The sequence below is a fragment of the Pistacia vera genome, unplaced genomic scaffold (assembly GCF_008641045.1).
Source record: "Pistacia vera cultivar Batoury unplaced genomic scaffold, PisVer_v2 Contig829, whole genome shotgun sequence".
Taxonomy (NCBI): domain Eukaryota; kingdom Viridiplantae; phylum Streptophyta; class Magnoliopsida; order Sapindales; family Anacardiaceae; genus Pistacia; species Pistacia vera.
This window is the reverse complement of record NW_022196700.1, coordinates 515,749-531,089: the sequence shown is the minus strand read 5'-3', so window position 1 is coordinate 531,089 and position 15,341 is coordinate 515,749. Positions and strand designations below refer to the sequence as shown.

The 15,341-nt window shown below is 36.8% G+C and overlaps 1 protein-coding gene and 1 non-coding gene across 2 annotated transcripts; one reads left to right on the top strand and one right to left on the bottom strand.

The window, feature by feature from the left end:
• Nucleotides 1-777: 777 nt before the first annotated feature.
• LOC116117978 (uncharacterized mitochondrial protein AtMg00860-like) lies at nucleotides 778-1,485 on the top strand. The gene is made up of 2 exons (XM_031403956.1): nucleotides 778-855; nucleotides 1,132-1,485. Exons 1-2 carry the CDS (start codon nucleotides 778-780, stop codon nucleotides 1,483-1,485), a joined length of 432 nt encoding a protein of 143 aa, XP_031259816.1.
• A 6,062-nt stretch (nucleotides 1,486-7,547) lies between these two features.
• Nucleotides 7,548-7,654, bottom strand: LOC116118027. Its single transcript, XR_004126080.1, has one exon. It is a non-coding gene; the product is annotated as a small nucleolar RNA R71 (small nucleolar RNA).
• Nucleotides 7,655-15,341: the final 7,687 nt, after the last annotated feature.

The following is a 15,341-nucleotide window of genomic DNA, read 5'->3' as shown; positions in this document are numbered from 1 at the left end:
GAAACCCTCGTCCCCCGGTAACTTAGACAATTGGAGAAACTGATGCCAGATTATTCACTGTCTCCCAAAGCCAGGCAAAAGCCAACCCATTAGTAGTCAATGGTCAGTTATATTTGCACTATGTCCCATTATATGCTTTAATTGACTCAAGAGCCACCCACTCCCTCATTTCCTATAGAGTTGTTGAAAGATTAGGATTAAAGCCTAATAAAGTGGAACCAGTCTTAAAGATAGAGTTGCTAGATGGGAAAAGAGGTTCTTTCAAGGGAAACAATAGTTATTGATGGGCGAGAGTTAGAAGTTGACTTGATTGTTTTTTATATACCTGATTTTGATGTTGTCCTATGCATGGATTTCCTAGGTAGGTATGAGGCAGAGATAAACTATCACAAAAAATGGTCAGATTTAATTTAAATAATGGGGATAAGTTTAATTTTGAGAGGGTCATGTACTTAGTGGTATGATAATTGCCATCAAAGCAAGAAAGATGTTGAGAAAAGAATGTATGGGGTATATAGCTAATGTAGTGAATAAGGCGAAGACTCTAAGTCCTAGTGTGTATGATGTGCTCATAGTTCATGAATTTACGGATGTATTTCCAGATGAATTACCAGGTGTGCCTCCAAAAAGGGAAGTAGAATGTTTTATAGAATTCAACTCGAGTATCGCACCAATTTCAAAAGCTCCATACAGAATGGCTCCAACAGAACTCCAAGAGTTAAAGAAGAAACTTCAAGAGTTATTAGATAAAGGTTTAATCAAATTGAGTCATTCACCATGGGTGCTCCAATTCTGTTTGTCAAGAAGAATGATGGATCCCTCTGGATGTGCATTGATTCTTGGGAGTTAAATAAGGTGACAATGAAGAATAAATATTCATTGCCTTGTATAGCTGACTAATTTGATCAACTAAGAGATGCTTCAGTGTTCTCTAAAATTGATTTGAGGTCGGCCTACCATCAAGTCAAAATTGCAAAGAATGACATTCAGAAAACTGCCTTCCGAACTACGTATGGACGCTATGAGTTTGTTGTGATGCCTTTTGGGTTGACCTATGCACCAGTAGTATTTATGGACTTAATGAATAGGGCTTCCATGATTACCGAGATAAGTTTCTTGTGGTGTTTATAGATGATATACTCCAAAACAAATGAAGAGCATGAACAACATTTGAGGTTTGTATTGCAAGGATTAAGGGAGAAGCAATTGTATGCCAAGTTCTCCAAATGTGAGTTTTGGTTGGATCGAGTAACGTTTCTTGGTCATGTGGTTTCCAAGGAATGCATATCAATGGATCCTAATATGGTAGAGGCAGTACTTGAATGGAAAAGGCCAACAACAATGAAGGAGGAGAGTTTTCTAGGCTTGACTGGGTATTACAGAAAAATTGTGCAAGGGTTTGCTAAACTTGCTCTTCCATTCACTCTACTTACCAAGAAGGAGACTCAATTTCAGTGGACATATATATGTGAGCAGAGTTTCTAGGAGTTAAAGAGGAGATTGACCACAACTCCCATTTTAGCTTTGCCCGAGGAGGGTCTTGATTATGACATTTATATCGATGCTTACATAGTCGTCTTGGGGCAGTATTTATGCAAAATGGGAAGGTGATAGCCTATGCCTCTAAACAACTGAAAGATTATGAATTGAGCTACCTTACACATGATTTGGAATTGGCAACAGTGGTGTTTGCCTTCAAAATTTGGCGTCATTATCTATATAGTGTCGAGAGCAATATTTACACAGACCATAAGAGTTTAAAGTATTTCTTCAGACAGAAAGAGTTGAATATGAGGCAGATAAGATGGTTAGAGTTAGTCAAAGACTATGACTGTTAAATCAAGTACCATCTAGGGAAAACTAATGTAGTAGCAGATGGCTTAAGTCAGAAAATTCCTCTATTCCAAATCATAGTATAAAAAGAGTTGCAATGAGAAATCCTCAAAGAGCAAATTGAGGTTGTAATTAGAGGATGTGCTAGATTGGAAATCAAATCTACTTTAATATAGGAGATCAAAGAAAAACAAGTAGTTGATGATTCTTGCAAGGAAATCCATCAGCAAGTAAATGAGGGAAAAGAGACAGCTTTTAGAGTAGTGAATGGTATTCTGAAATTTTGAGATAGGTTATGTGTTCCTCAAGATGTAGAGTTGAAGAGTAAAATTCTTAGAGAAGCACACGATACACTTTGTACAACACACCTTGGAGTGTAAAGATGTACCATGATTTAAAGAAAAGCTACTGGTGGTCAAGTATGAAGAAAGATATCAGTGATTATATGGGTAAATGTTTAATTTGTGAGCAAGTTAAAGCTAAACACCAATGACCATCAAAATTAATATAGCATCTTAGTATTCATAAATGGAAATGGGAAGACATATCTATGGATTTTATGGTTGCCCTTCCAAGAGTACAAAAATGGTATAATGCACTATAGGTTATTGTGGATAGACTAACTACGTTAGCACACTTCATACCAGTGAATGATACAACTACTTCAGATCAGTTGGGTTAGATTTATGTAAAAGAAATTGTGAGGTTGCATGGTGTGCCCAAGACAATAGTGTCAGATAGAGATTCAAGATTTGTTTCAACCTTCTGGCATGGGTTACAAACGGCACTAGGTACAAGGCTAGCTTTTAGTACAGCTATCATCCCCAAACAAATGGTCAAATTGAGAGAACCAATTAGGTGATTGAAGATATGTTACGAGGTTGTTGTGTGGATCATAAAGCAAATTGGAGTGATATAATTCCATTAATGGAATTTTCCTATAATAACAGTTATCATACTAATATCCAGATGGCACCATATGAAGCTCTATATGGGAGAAAGTGTAGATCACCTTTGTATTGGGATGAAGTAGGAGAGAAGGAGTCTTTGGTTCAAGCTTTAGGACCAAAGATTACTTAAAAGATGATTGAAGATATAAGGTTAATCAAAGAGAGAATGAAACAAGCCCAGGATCGCCAAAAGAGTTATGCAAACTTGAAGAGGAAGGAAATGGAATTTCAAGTAGAGGACAAAGTGTTTATTAAGATTGCCCCATACAAAGATGTCATGAGATTTGGCAAAAACAGAAAGCTTGCTCCACGGTACATTGGTCCTTTTGAAGTGCTAGAAAGGATTGGAAAAGTAGCTTACAAACTTGCATTACCATCAAGCATGGAACAAGGGCATAATGTTTTTCATGTGTTATTGTTACGCAAGTACATAAATGATCCTTCTCATGTATTATGAGTAAAGGAAGTGAAACTGAACGAGAATTTGATTTATGAGGAGCGTCCAGTCCAAATATTGGATAAAAAGATTAAAGAGCTCTGGAATAAAAGTATTCCACTCGTCAAAGTTCTTTGGAGAAATCACAAGGTTTAAGAAGCTACTTGGGAAGTGGAACAAGACATGAGAGACTGCTACCAAGACTTATTTGCTTAATTTCAAGGACGAAATTCCTATAAGGAGGGGAGAAATGAAACCCCACAGTACGTCCAAGGGTAAAATAGTCTTATTTTATGTGCTAAGTTAACTACCATGCACATGCTTAGGGGTAAAGTAGTAAAAGAATGATGATATTTGTTGGCTTGACAAGGTAAAGATGGCAAAGGATTAAGGAGTAATTAAAAGAAAATTGTTAAGGGAAAAAAGGAAAATAATGTATAAGTCATTAAATGCAAAAGATAAATGAATGATTTTGCATAAAAAAAAAAAAAAAAAAAAAAAAAAATTCTAAACTTTAGTTTGTATAAGTCGGCCAACACATGTATTCTTCCACTTTCCATCATCTTCTTCAATATTTCTACACTGTTCCATCATCTTCTTCAATACTTCTCCATTAATTCTATTTCCTCCATTGAAATTTCAAGCTTTTTAGTTCCAATCTTTCAAGTGTCCTATATTTCTTCCTTTATTAAGAATATTAGGAGGTAAATTTTGTTAGGAAACAATCTAACCCAATGGCAGCAGAAAACAAAAATAAAACAGTGATCGATTCCATTTTAAGCCAAGATCAAGATACAGATATTATAGATAATATGTTAAATCAAATATTCTGCAGTAATATGAACAATCAGAATAAAGATTAGAGTTCATACGCACGTTTGGAGGCTCCTTCAAACTTGTCTCTAACTGGGTTCGCTACCGATTCAAAGTAGAATCGAACCAGCGGTAGTCCAAACGAAGATAACCTAAAGAACTAAAGAAGGATTTTCTAGATCCTCTTTAGCCTCAAAAACCAAGAACAAGAATCAAATAAATTTGATTCAACAAAAGTAAAGTGGCGTGAATAGTGAGAGGGGGCTAGAGCTTTTCAATGAATAATATAAAATGACTTAAAATGAAAAGTATTATTCAATTCATAGAACACATGCACTTATATAGTGCATGTGAAACCCTGTTCCACTTAGGAATCGGCTTAGGCAACAACCCAAACAGCCCTTATGTCCAAATAGCCCCATTTAGATATTTTTATTTTAATTATTATCATTTCAATTAAATTAAAATCATATATAGAAAATATATTAACATTTAACAATAAAAATAATTCATTTAAATATATGCATACACATATTTGAATATAATCTCACTTATTTAATTTTAATATCAAATTAAATGAAGGCAACAACCTCAGCAAATTTAATTACACTGTGAGATTACCAAAATACCTTTTTGCCTAAAAAGATGAAAACGTCCTTTACACAATCTGATTCTTAAATTATCTTTTATGTGTGTGACCTGTAGGCTCCCCATCATACCAGCAGTGTGTAGTATCGCGATTAATACCAATTAATCGTCTCACTACACACAGACCAAGATTGGCCCCTAGCAAGGCATCATGGCCACCCGATAGATTCGGATTCAGCGAAGTAGCTACTTGTCAACAATATGGTTACCGTAAAATTCAATTATTTTATCATCTGTTATCTCATCGAGATCGAGGCATAGTAATAGTGTCAACCTTAGTTACTCTCGATATGTATGTATTCAGTTACTGGACCAATGACCCAAATAATAAATTGGATTGAGCAACAACTCAATCCCACTGTGGCCACAGTTTTAGTGTCATTGCCATTTTTTGAATTACGCTGTGAGATAACTTCTCCCATACCCGGGAATGATGAATCCTTTGTCAATCCACCATAGTCTTGATACACTCCTTGATGCAGCCAGTCACTACCATAATTATAGCTCTGAATAGAAGTACGTTGGGCTAGTGTCAAACTACACCAATCGGTGTACAAGGCACTCCGGTGACCTCAAGACTAAGGATCACATGCACCACCATTCGTTAGAGGATTTTTTCCATGGACACTGGGGTTACCATCCATATGGAATCCTCTGGTGGGTCAGTCCAGTGAACTTGCCTATAGCAAGTACCCATGTGTTGCACTAGATTGTCACCAAACAACCTTGACAAGTGAGATCAGTCACTGCTTTTCGATAGGATCGTTCAACACTATGAAAGTCTTACTGTATTATTTGTGCCGTTTCTTCAAAATAATATTGGGGCTATGGACATTTCTAGAATGGCCACTGATAATCCTAGGATTATACTCTTTTATCTAGGCTTTTTGGCCAGATTTTGGATACTTCTTCTTTCGTTTGTGCCTGAATTGCAACTTAATTTCATATATTTTATGTTTCAGGCCAAAAATGTGCAGTTAGAGCAAATACTGAGCGGAATTGAGTTTCCAGACCCGGAAGTAAGCGAATCTCAGGATTTGGGGAAGTTCTGAAGCGAATTTGAAGCACTATAAAGCTTGTTCCTATTAGAGATCACTAAAGATTGAAGATTCAAGCAAGGAAGCAAGTGGAGGGTAGTTTCATAATTTCAAAATAGTTTAGACAACTTCGCTACGGCGAAGAAAGAACTTTGCTGCAGCAATAAACTCTCGGGTCAGATAGTGAATTAGAAGCCAACTTGATGCCACTACGAAGTCTGCAGATTTCAGTTATTAAAACTGTGCGTTTTAATTTATTGCGGAGTCTTAGGGTTTTTTTGGACAGACTATATAAAGAGGACTTATTCATTTTAGAGTTGGTTTTCGACGTTGTTTTTGGGAGAAGAAGAAAAGATTGGAGATTGAAACTCTTTGGGTTCATCAAATAGGGAAGATTCACTCTCTTTTCATTATTCCAACTTGTTGAATGCCTTGCTTACAGCTTTTATTTTGATTTGTTTTAATTTTAGTATGAACTAACTCACTTTTGGGTTAGGGTTTTGATGTAATTGGTATTTTAATGTTTGATCAATAGATTGATGTTGCTTTTACATTCTATTACATGGATTGTGTAATTACTCTTGTTTTTATTGAAATTGTTTGTTGAGCATGATGAGACTGAGAAGTGAATCATGTATTAGCTTCTTAGCATAATTGCTATTGTTTTATTGAACGCTAGAGATATGTTTGAGAATTAATGAAATCAAATTAGGATTCCATTTAGATCAACGGACTTGGAACTATTAACCTTCAATTTGTTGGGTGCCGAAGCTTAATAGAGATAAGTAGGGAAACATAGCCTGAGAAGGTATGTTTTACAATTAGGGTATCCGATTTATAATCTGTGCATGTGAGTGTAGAAGTAACGGAATTCATAGATTAATTCATAAAATCCTAATGAAGTCAAAACCCTAACCGCTTTGTTTTAATTGATATTTTTCTTGAATTAATATTGTTTGCATTATTCAGATTTTAAAGTGCGTATTAAATTTTATTTTAACTTTAGCTTGATTTTTGCCCGCAATCCAAACATCTTTCGGTTTCTCCAACTTGATAAACAACTAGGAAAATCAGTGCTTAACAAGCAATCCTCGTGGGAACGATTCTCTACTTATGACTTTATTACATTTTGCAACTAGTGCACTTGCTACACATTGCATGTTGTAAAACCAACGCAACAAGTTTTTGGCACCATTGTCGGGGATTGATTTTGTGTTAATATTGATTTTTTCTGGTTTTAGCTAGATTGGAGTTTAATTTAAGTTTTAATTATTTTCTAGTTTAATTTTGCTGTTCTTTTCTATTAGTTTGTGATCTCATGCTTTTTTTCTTTCTGTGTAGTTTATGCGAAGAGCTAGACGTCATCCAATGGTTCCTATTGATCCAGAGATTGGAAGAACCGCAAGAAGACTTAACAGAGAAAGAAGAGAACGAGAGGCGATAGTCATTAAGATGGTGGAAAACAGAACATTGAGGGAATTCTTAATGCCCTCGGTTGATGGTAGTGGTCCAAGTATAACTAGGCCACTAGCGCAAGCCGACATCTTTGAAATAAAGTCGGCAATCATCCAGATGATCCAACAGTTGGTACAATTTAAAGGAGATCTGAAGGAAGATCCAAATTCACACATTGCAAACTTCTTGGAGATCTGTGATACCTTCAAGTCAAATGGAGCGTTAGATGACGCCATCCGATTAAGATTGTTTCCTTTTTCATTAAGGGATAAAGCAAAGGGATGGTTAATGGCACTACCAGCAGGAACAATCACAACTTGGAATGAATTGGCATAGAAGTTCCTGACTAAATACTTCCCTCTAGCGAAATCTGCAAAGATGAGAAATGATATCACATCATTTCTACAAGAAGAAACTGAATCACTTTATGAAGCTTGGGAAAGATATAAGGAACTGTTGAGAAAGTGTCCACACCATGGTTTGTTAGTTTGGATGCAAGTCCAAACGTTCTACAATGGGTTGATGATAAATGTGCAAACAATGGTAATTGCAGCATCTGGAGGAGCATTGCAAAACAAGACACCTGAAGAAGCTTATGAGTTACTTGAAGTCCTGGCAAGTAAAAACTATCAGAGACCCAATGAGAGAACGCAATCGAAGAAATATATGGGTATTCATGAAGTTGATGCTTACACGACCATTTCAACCCAACTTACTGATGCGTGTTTACTACAACATGCAATATGTAGCAAGTATACTAGTCGCACAAGTAATAAAATGATGAGTGAGTATTGTTCCCATGAGGATTGGTGGCTAAGCACTAAGTTTTTCTACTATTTTCAAGTTGAAGCAATCGAGTTGTTTGGATTGAAGGGAGACAAATTAAACTTAAAAACTAAAACAGAATTTCTAAATGTTCAAAACTAAATGATGAAAGCAAAATTTAAGACACTAATAAAATCAATTCAAAACAAACGGGTACGGTTTTGACTTCATTCGGACTCTCTGGGTTAACCCTAAAGATTATACTAATTCCATATTCACATGCATTGATTGTAAATCAAACTCTCTAAGATATAAAATATACCTTCTCAGGCTATATTTCCTTACTCATTCCTATTAAACTTCCGCACCCAACAAAATGAAGATTAATAGTTCAAAGTTCATTAAGCACAAGAATCCTAGATTGATTTCATTGATTCTTATATCTATCTCTAGCCTTTAATACTACAATGGTGATTACCCAAGAAGCTTAACATGAATTATTTCTCAATCTCATCATGTTCATCACATAAATACAATAATTTTAGAATAATCACACAATCTAAGCAAAATCATATGAAAATAGAAATCATCAATTACTCAACCCATTAGAATCTGAACTACATCAAAAACCCAACCCAAAATAGGTTAGTTCATGGCTAAATCAACAATACCAATAAAAGAAATGAAAAATCCGAAGTTCAACATAATGAAAATAAGAGAAAAGACAAGAAAATCTCCCCAAATGAAGAATCCATTGGTTTAATCTCGAATCTTCACCCTTTGCAATCAAAGTTTGCCCAAAACTAATCTAAGAAAATGTAAAAAGCTGTTCTCTCTAAGAAAAACGAACTCCCTACAAAAATGACTAAGTTCCTCTTTTATACTTAGCCCAAAAACCTAGAAACAAATGCCTAAATGAAACTGTGCGTTTTTGAAATTCCCAGACTTCGCCACGGCGAAGAAGTGAAATAAACCCACGTGCGCAACTCTCTTCGCCACGACGAACCTTCATGTGGAATTTTGAAATTACAGAATTGCCCTCCACTTGCTCCTTTGCTTGAATATTTCTTTGACACTTTTCTCATGGAACAAGCTTCATCGTGCATCCATTCTGCTTCAAAACTTTCCCAACTTCTGAGATTCGCTAACTTCTGAATCCAAAAACTCTAATTTGCTCCTTAATTGCATTAAATGTCCATTTTAGCCTGAAACACAAAATATAAAGAATTAAGTAGCAATTCAGGTCAAAATGAACTAAAAAGTATCTGAAATCCGACTAAAAAGTCTAATCAAAACAGTATAATCCACGGATTATGAAATACCCTCAAACTAAAGACATGCTCGTCCTCGAGCATAAGGACTCAATGAAAGAAAAACAATAAACAACTAAACACATAAAACACAACACAACAAAACTGAAAAATGAACAAACACAACTTAGACTCAACTCAACATACGAATTGACTCGAAATTTCACAAGTCTTAAAGGTTGTTGAAAAATTATTATCAGAAAATGTTCAACACTCCAAGAAGTTATAAGCTACATCAACAGTCTTTCTCAATCGGTCCACCAAGTAGGTGATCCCCACTTCAATCCACATTCCAACTTCCCGGATTATTTTATGCAGAAATGAAAATTTTATCAAATGGTGGCGAACCCCATAAGCCTAAATATCGAACTACTCTCCACTGATGTGGACTACTCATCGCTAAGGATCAAAAGGTCTTTGCAAGCTTGTAAAGTTAGGCTCGGGTAGTGGGTTTCAAGAAACAGGATAGGATAAAGAAAGTAAGATAACTCGGTTTTGCTCATGCAAACACTACAAGTCACATCAAACTCCACTTCTTCTTAACCATCAATCAAAGTATCAACCATTTTACACCCCTCAAACTTATGCATTCCTTATTTTGATTTTTAATTGAACTAAAGAACAATTTTTTTTTTAATCATCAATTGAATTGAGGTTAATTAACTCTCTTATTCTTATCGCCCTTCTCACAACCCCCAAACTATTCTTTTAATGATTCGCACCACTCTTCACTTTCTTTGTGTTTGCATTAGGCCCAAGATTCTCCTAAGGGTACGATTATGTGTTTAGGGTAGTTGGATTGGGAAATTTTTGGTTTGTAAGAAAATAAGACACAATGATAATCTCATAAGGCTTAAGTAGGTGACTAGGGGCAATATCACTTGTGGGTTGGCTAGAAAGGCTCAAACATTCCGAAAAATGCCTAAATCATTTCCTCAACAATGTCTAGTCCTAGAATTTTGCCTCAAGCTCTTCTCTACTAGGTTCTAGTCCACCAATATTATCAAACTTTACCTACCCACATAAGATGAATCTAAGCATGCCAAAATAAATGAAAATGGTGGCTGAACCACTCAACAAACCTCAATCAAAATTCAGTCAATAAACATAAACTTGAAGTAATGCTTAACATTTTTCAACCATAACATCCCAACAATCCTAGTCTCATCATGGACTTATGCAATTCATCAGTGGCAACCACAATAAAAACACAAACTTAACTGAAACAAAATCAAAATTTTTCAAATTTTCCTACCCCCAAACTAAAGATGACATTGTGCCCAATTCACATTATGCATAAATTAGGAATGGAAAACAAAATAGAAAAAGGTGCGAGATAGTTCCCTGATTAATCCGTAAAGTTGAAATTCTGCTCAACGTTGTGCACACCCGGTCCTCAGCTTTTTCATCACCCACATTCTGTAAAACAATTGAAAACTGTGGTGTCCACAATTTTAGAAAAATCCACTGACTAAAATGAAAGTATTACAACCCTAATCTCGTCTTTACATCAACTAGAATTTAAAACAAAAATGAAACAACAAAAAAAACTCACACAATCCCAAAAAAAATATCAACGGAGTTGAATGTTCAAAATAAAAGAAAAACAAAAACAACTACTAAACAAAAAAAAAATAATGAAACTAAAACAGGTGCTCAAGTGCTCATTCTTTGGCCTCCTCCTCTTCCTCAGCGTCATCCTCTTCTGAATTGGAGCCTATCCACTCATTTGAATCCCAGTCTTCCCATTGGTGTTCTGAAGTATCAATCCCGACGTTGTTACAGCAGCTAATTTGCAGCCCATGTGTTTTCCTGGCCTGTTCTGCCAGCCACTCATGACGTCGCTCCATTCTTTTCATCAGACCCATCATTTTCTGCATCATTTCTCTCATTGGGACTTTTGAACCAGATGCGATGGCTGCTGTTGTGGTTCTCCTTCTCTTGGTTCCTGATCTGGGCCCTGCTTTTGTTTGAGCTGCAAGATGTTTTTGGAAGTAAGCTGTGTCGAGGACTGGGGCAACATGGATCAGTGGCTCATCAGCCTTTACCTCGACCTTTGCTTTAGTGCACAACTCTATAATGAGTTGTGGGAACGGAAAACTGCCTCGCCCTGGTTTGGCTACAAGTTGGATACTCGTTACGATGATGAGCCCCACATCCATTCTCTTTCCTGTGGCAATAGAATACAACAAGATTGCCTTATCATACGTCACTATACTGTAGTGCGTCTCCAACATCATCCTAGCTGAAACAAAATACTGCCACAACCGAGCCACTCGTGTTAAACTAATACCCTTAATGGTTTTCTTCCCCTTCTTTGAAACATCCTAAGAGGCATCTGGTTTCGCTATGGTCCTAAGAATCTCATCAGCCATTTTCTGTGTCCTCCTAAACTCCTCATATTCATCCCTGTCAATCTGAGGTAAGGCATAGAAATCATTGATGACCTTGGCCGTAAATACTATATTAGTGCCCCTCACAAAAACAACCTCCTCATCGCATTCAGGGAGGTTGGCATAAAACTCTCTCACCAGTGGTTCCATAGCTGCATGTTCGGGTTCATCCAGAAAATTCTCCCATCTTCTACCTTGACTCCACTTATTAGCCTCGGTTGCAGTTAGTCCACGTTCAGGGATAAATCCCTTGTCTTTCTTTTGACTGCTACCTCATAGTTTTTCCGAGCCTTTTCATTCATAAACCGGTCATCTACTTTCTTTCCTTTTCCCTTGCCCTTGGATGGTACCTTGACTTTGAGCGGCATTTTCTCCTAAACTACACTTCAACTCAAACAATGCAACTCAATAATTCAAACTTAAGTGTCCTAAAATACCCAATTCAATCCTGCAAAAATTTCCAACACTTCCAAAAAATTTCACCTCAACCCCCAAACTACAATTTTTCCAATTTCAACCAAACACTTCAAAATTCAAGACCCACACTCCTTAATATCACACGACGCACAATCAACCCTTCCTCAAACAAAATCAACACTTACAAGCACACAAATTCCACAACTCAACCAACAATCAAAATTGTCAGATCTTCAATTCAAAACTCGAAATTTTTGAATAAAAAGCTTAGAGAACGTGAAATCTTACCAACACTAAGGAGTATTCGCCACCAATTGAGCCAAAATAAGCCTAGATTGTAAACCCCAAAATTTCCTTAAACTCAAAAATTTCGTGAATTTTCGCGAAAATTGTTGTTGAAATGAGTTGTTTTGGTGTTTAGGAGGGTTAAAGAGTGAGGAAATTGGTTGGAAAATCACTGGGAAGGTTCTGGATTGAAGTTTGAAATTTTTTTCTCTTAAATGGGTTTGAAGAGTCGCGTGAAAAATAAAGAAAGAAAGTGAGAATTTATAGAAAGCAGAATTTAAAGACGATGAAGGGTGAAGGTTGTTCGCTTCATCAGCTCGCTAAAGGGGCACGTTGTCTTGTTCATTCGCTGATTGTCCTGTTCGCTCACTGTTGTCTTGTTCATTCGCTGATTGTCCTGTTCGCTCACTATTGTCTTGTTTGTTCGCTGATTGTCCTGTTCGCTTGCTGTTGTCTTGTTTGCTTCATCAGCTCGCTAAAGTCAAAACTGGGTTCATTGTAATGCTTGAAAGACGATGAAGGTGACGACGAAGTCTTTTTTTTGTTGTTGAGTTTTTTAGCTTGAGGGATGATGTTGATAGAAGAAGATGTTCAAGCTTCAAAACTCAGCAAAAAAAAAAATAATAATAAAATAAAATAAAATAAAAAAAATAACTGCATGCACAAGCTTCGCCGCGGCGAAGTTCATCATTCGAATCTAGGGTTTTTAAAACCCAGTCAATGCCGCGGCGAAGAAAAATGCTTCGCCATAGCAAAAAAATACAGGGAGTTCTTCGCCTCGGCGAATATCCCTTTTTCAATTTCGCTTACACTTCTCTCGCTGCGGCGAGGTTTAGATCCTTTGCCTATCAAATATTTTCAAAGAAAATGCTTCGCCGCGGCGAAGATTCAGAAAATTCAGTTTTCTCCTTTGCTTCACAATTTCACCTGAAACATCCAAAACTACACAAATTAAACTTCATAAACACAATCAAACCAAAAACTAAACAACTACAAAACAATGACAAAGATAAAGAAATTAAAACACTGGGGTTGCCTCCCAAGGAGCGCTTGTTTATAGTCGAAAGCTCGACTTTCTCAATTCCTCAAGTCGGAATGTCAAGCTGGATAAGGATGGACTTGTAACTCATCACCCCATCAATGTATGGCTTCAATCTCTGTCCATTGACTGTAAAAGTGCCCTTTTCTTCATGCGTAACTTCCACCGCTCTGGATGAGTGAATTCTTGTAACTGTGAATGGTCCGGACCATCTAGACTTAAGTTTTCCAGGGAAAAGCCTAAGTCTAGAATTGAACAACAACACTCTTTGACCCACTTCAGAATTCTTCTTCCTGATATGCTTGTCATGCCACCTTTTTGTCTTCTCTTTGTAAATTCGAGCATTTTCATATGCTTCAAGATGGAACTCATTGAGTTCATTCAAAGTCAGCATCCTTTCCTCCCTAGTAGCTCTTAAGTCCATATTTAACTGCTTGACTACCCAGTATGCTTTATGCTCAAGTTCTACCGGTAAGTGACATGCTTTCCCATAAACCATCCTAAATGAAGACATACCAATTGGAGTCTTAAATGCAGTTCAGTAGGTCCATAATGCATCATCTAATTTTTGTGACCAATCCTTCTTAGATGCATTAACTATCTTTTCTAAAATTCCCTTAAGCTCTTTGTTAGACAATTCCACTTGTCCGCTCGTCTATGGATGGTAAGGCGTTGCAACTCTATGCTTCACTCCATACTTTCCCAAAAGCGCATCCAATTGCCTATTGCAAAAATGGGATCCTCCATCCCTAATGATTGCCCGTGGTACCCCAAATCTTGAGAAAATATTCTTTCTCACAAAATTAATCACTACCCTGGCATCATTAGACGGCAATGCAACTGCTTCCACCCACTTCGATACGTAATCCACCGCCACCAAGATATATGTGTTCCCAAAAGAATTTGGGAAGGGACCCATGAAGTCAATCCCCCACACATCAAACAGCTCAACCACAAGGATGTTGTTCAACGACATCTCATCCCTTTCTAAAATATTACCACTCTGTTGGCATTGATCGCACTCATGAACCATCCAGAAGGAATCCTTAAAAAAGGGTTGGCCAAAAAAACCTAGATTGAAGAACCTTAGCTGTTGTCCTAGCTCCTCGAAAATGGCCACCCATTTCCTTCTCGTGACAATGCCATAGAATGCTTTCCATTTCCTCCTCCGAGACACATCTACGTATCATTTGATCAGTATAGTGTCTGTACAAAAATGGCTCCTCCCAAAAGTAATACTTCAAATCTGAGAAGAATTTCCTCTTTTGTTGGAAAGTCATTCCAATTGGGAGCACCCTTGATGATAAATAATTCGCAAAATCTGCATACCATGGTGCTTCATCCACTCTCATCAATTTCTCATCCGAAAATGTTTCTCTGATTGGAACTTCCTCTTCATTTCCTTGAATTGGTCTCTCAATTCTTGACAAGTGATCTGCCACCACATTTTTCGACCCTTTCTTATCTCTAATTTCTAACTCAAACTCCTAAAGCAATATGATCCATCTTATCAACCGAGGTTTTGCTTCTTGCTTTGCAAATAAGTGCTTGAGTGCTAAATGGTCTGTATAAACGATCACCTTTGCACCTAACAAATATGAACGAAATTTGTCAAAAGCAAAAACCACAGCCAACAAAACTTTTTCAGTGGTGGTGTAATTCAATTGTGCATCAGTGAGTGTTTTGCTAGCATACTGAATTACATGCAACACTTTGTTTTTCCTCTTTCCTAACACTACTCCTAGAGCAAAATCACTAGCATCGCACATCAATTGAAATGGTAGTCCCCAATCAGGAACTGCAATAATAGGTGCAGATACTAACAATTTTTTAAGAGTTAGAAAGGCATGCATGCATTCATCATTAAAATCAAAAGCAACATCTTTAATTAACAAATTGCAAAAGGGTAATCTTAGAAAAGTCCTTGATGAATCGTCTGTAAAACCCCACATACCCTATA